Here is a 3268-nt window from a genome sequence, read left to right as displayed (position 1 = left end):
CTTTATTTTAGAACTTTTCAAGATGCTTTCCAGTTGGCCTCCTCTCACTTTCTTCACTGACCCTGGGGATGAATCATGTGCAAGAGCTATGGAAGCATTGACATGATGTGACCAGCAGAGCAGACAGCCCAATGAATACAATCACTACTAAAGGAACCCTGAATTCGTGTTTTTCACATTTGAAACTCCACCCTCCCTTTGAACTTTTGCTCAGCCTCCAACATTTAGAAAAATTACTACCGTGACCATATCAGAATTGTCATATTTTCTAAACAGAAAACTATTCTGTATCTGAAACAGAATGGATTTTCTTCATTTTATTAGATAATTAATCAGCAAGTACTGAAAAGGAAGAAATTTTCTGTGTTGACCAGAAATGACAGCACAACAAGAAGAAAACACCAGACCTCCCGGAAAGATTTCAGAACCAGATGCAATCAGAATCATTGTGATCAGCAGTCACAGTAGCATTTGGTTTTCAAGGAAGTGAGGAGTAGTTGTCTTGCCTTTCACACCAAATAAAGTTAACCAGATGTACTTGATTTTGTAAGTTTCCCCGTTGTTTTTGTGTCCACGCATGAGTAGCCCACTTCCATCAGTAAGTCAGTCCACACACTTAGGCCACGGACTCTGAAGTCTCCATCTTGTGTCCTCAGGAGTTCCAGAGCAGCTTGGGTCTGCTCTTTGAGCGGCGTGGATCCCTGACAGAGGCAGATGAAGTGCTCCCTTAATTCCTCCCAGGACAATTCAGCTTTGTCAAGGCAACTTTTAACCCACTGTCCCTGCAAAGGGTCATAGTGCAAGTGCCTTCCCCAGCCGGTTAAGAGGTCCAAATAAGATCTGCATAACTGGGAATACTGACCAGCTAGGAAGGCAAGATGGGAACTTGGGATGCAAAGGCAGAAGGCAGAAAATCGATCCTGGTTGCCCAGCAGCCAGGAAAGCAGGAGCCCGGCGGTGCATTCCTCTCCTGCAGCACTCTCCTGGTACCCGTCTGGGCTGCTGCTCCCATCCCTATCCCCATCCCCATGCCCGTCTCCGGCCTGCTCAGCGCCACGGCCCTGCTTGAGCAGAGCCAGCGCCGCCGCCACCACCCCGAAAGCGCGGGGCTGGGGCAGCAGCTCCAGAGCCCCGCACAGCCAGCGTAGCTGCCCCGCGGCCTCCCGGGCCTCCTGCCCCTCCTGAGCCCCGCACAGCCAGCGCAGCTGCCCCGCGGCCTCCCCGGCTTCCTGCCGCAGCCGGCTCAGCAGCAGCCGCGCCTCCGCCTGCAGCTGCGGCTCCGGCCCGGGGGCATGGCGGGGCAAGGCCAGCAGGCGGGCAGCGGCCTTGCGGCGGGCCAGCAGCTCCAGGCCCCGGGGGTCGGAGGCAGGCCCCGCGCCGGGAGGCTGCAGGAGGCTGCGGACCAGGCGGCGGCAGGCGGCGGGCGGCAGAGCGCGGTTCTCCAGCAGCGCCAGCCCCAGCAGCTGCGGGCAGCGGCCCAGCGCGGGGAAGCCGAGCAGAGGGCACGGCTGGGACCGGCGCAGCCGCCGCCCGAGGACCTCCCGGAGCTGGGGACGGGCACGGAACCGGTCATAGAGGTGCTGAAAATAGCGGGCCCACTCCAGAGCCCTATCCAGCGTGAGGGAGTCCCAGTCCCGCACCAGCGCGGAGCGGGACACGGCCAGGAGCGCCGGCAGCTGCTCCACCTGCCCCAGTACAGCCTCCATGGGCCAGGCTTGGCGCTGCTGGTTTGAGCGCTGTCCCGCCGGGGCCGAGCCCAGCCCGAGGGACGGCGTTTGCAGCTCTATTGGCCGGGCGGGATGTCAGTCGGTACGGATCGAGCTGCTGGTAACAGAGTCGTCACTAGACTTCCGGCCGATCACCCAACCCGGAGCGGGAAATTGAATTAAAATGATAAAAACCGACCGCGACTTTTTTTTTTTTTTTTTTAATCATTTTGCTCTATGCCCTACGCCATATTCGTTGCCCTCCTCCTAAACCTACTCTGCAGTTGCTTTATTTCTTTATTATATCGTGTCACCCAAACCACACACAGGATGCGAGGTGAGGACACAGCAGAGCAGGACAATCACCTCTCGCGGCCGGCCGGTCTGTGCTGAGAGGCACAGAACGATATGTACCATGGTATTCCTGTATTTCTAACAATCCCCTGTGGGGGTACCAGTTGTGGGTTTCTCTGGGTCTGGATTGAAGGCACTTGAGACAGTAATTCAGACTCAGGTGTTTATTATTTCTGATCAGTAAAACAGTCTCACTACTGTGAGTTCTGCAGCTTTTCATTAGAAGTCACAAAAATGGCCAACAATCTCTTGGTGCAAGGTCTTTTAAGACTAAACCATCCAATTAAGAACTGACACCTAGATTATTTTCCCTTTTAACCCAATGACTGGTTCCTAAAAGCCCCCAATGTGGACTTTTCTGCCCAATTACAAAATGCCACCCAAACCCATGAAGAAGAAGGAAGAAGAAGCATGAAGAAGAAACCCAGGATGACACCCTGTGCCCTCCATCTTCCTTCCATCCACAACATACCAAAAATCCCAAAACCTCAATTTCTCACCCAGTGATACACCTACACTACTCTCTATAAATCTATTTCACACTTTTGTGGATTCTGGTCTATCTTCTATCTTGAAGTCTGGGAAACTTTCTCCATGAATGAGGGTCAGAGTCAGTGCTGCCCTGGGGGTCAGGGTACCCCAGAGCAGACAGAGAAGTATTCCTGGTGCCCTGGGTTTCCTCAATCCCCTAGAAAATAAACTTCTTCAGGAGCAAAGCTCCCCCTGCCCCACCTTTGGGGGTGCTTCCCAATTTCAGTGGTAGCTCAGGCCCTGGCAGGCAGCCATGGCCAAGCCCAGCAGGGAGCAGGGCTGCCCATCACTGTCCAGGGCTCAGTGTTCTGCCAGGGGCTGGGCTCACCCTTCTGCCCCACCAATTAATGGCTTCATAGCTCATTAGTGATTCCCCATTAGTTCCCCTCTACTTCCACCTCTCTGCTACACACCAAGCAAGTTAGGCATGACTTGATACAGCCAATGTGTTGGAGTGACTGTTCTCAGGTGCTTGCCTAATGTCCGCTGCCTCAAGGGCTCCCACTCAGCTGGGTTACAGGTTCTTTCCCTCCATCCTCACCTCCCTGACAGAGTTCAGTGTTCCCTCAGAGTGTGGAAGTGAGCAGACTGCTCTGGCTTCTGGCACCTTACACAGATGCACCCTGTGCCCTGCTCCTCAGAGTTGCAGCAGTGGCATCGAGGTGCTGGAGCTGGGA

General features: G+C 54.4%; 1 protein-coding gene across 1 annotated transcript; it reads right to left on the bottom strand.

Moving 5' to 3' along the window:
* Positions 1-302: 302 nt before the first annotated feature.
* Positions 303-1790, bottom strand: FANCF (FA complementation group F). The gene has a single exon (XM_077179565.1). The coding sequence runs from the start codon at positions 1704-1706 to the stop codon at positions 525-527; it is 1182 nt and encodes a 393-aa protein (XP_077035680.1). The 5' UTR covers positions 1707-1790; the 3' UTR covers positions 303-524.
* Positions 1791-3268: the final 1478 nt, after the last annotated feature.

Source organism: Agelaius phoeniceus, chromosome 6 (genome assembly GCF_051311805.1).
Source record: "Agelaius phoeniceus isolate bAgePho1 chromosome 6, bAgePho1.hap1, whole genome shotgun sequence".
Taxonomy (NCBI): Eukaryota; Metazoa; Chordata; class Aves; order Passeriformes; family Icteridae; genus Agelaius; species Agelaius phoeniceus.
Note: the sequence above shows the minus strand (reverse complement) of the source record. Positions and strands in the feature narration are given on the sequence as shown.

Bases quoted from the DNA above. Each gene is read 5' to 3' on its own strand.
- FANCF (XM_077179565.1), bottom strand. From the start codon at position 1,706: ATGGAGGCTGTACTGGGGCAGGTGGAGCAGCTGCCGGCGCTCCTGGCC.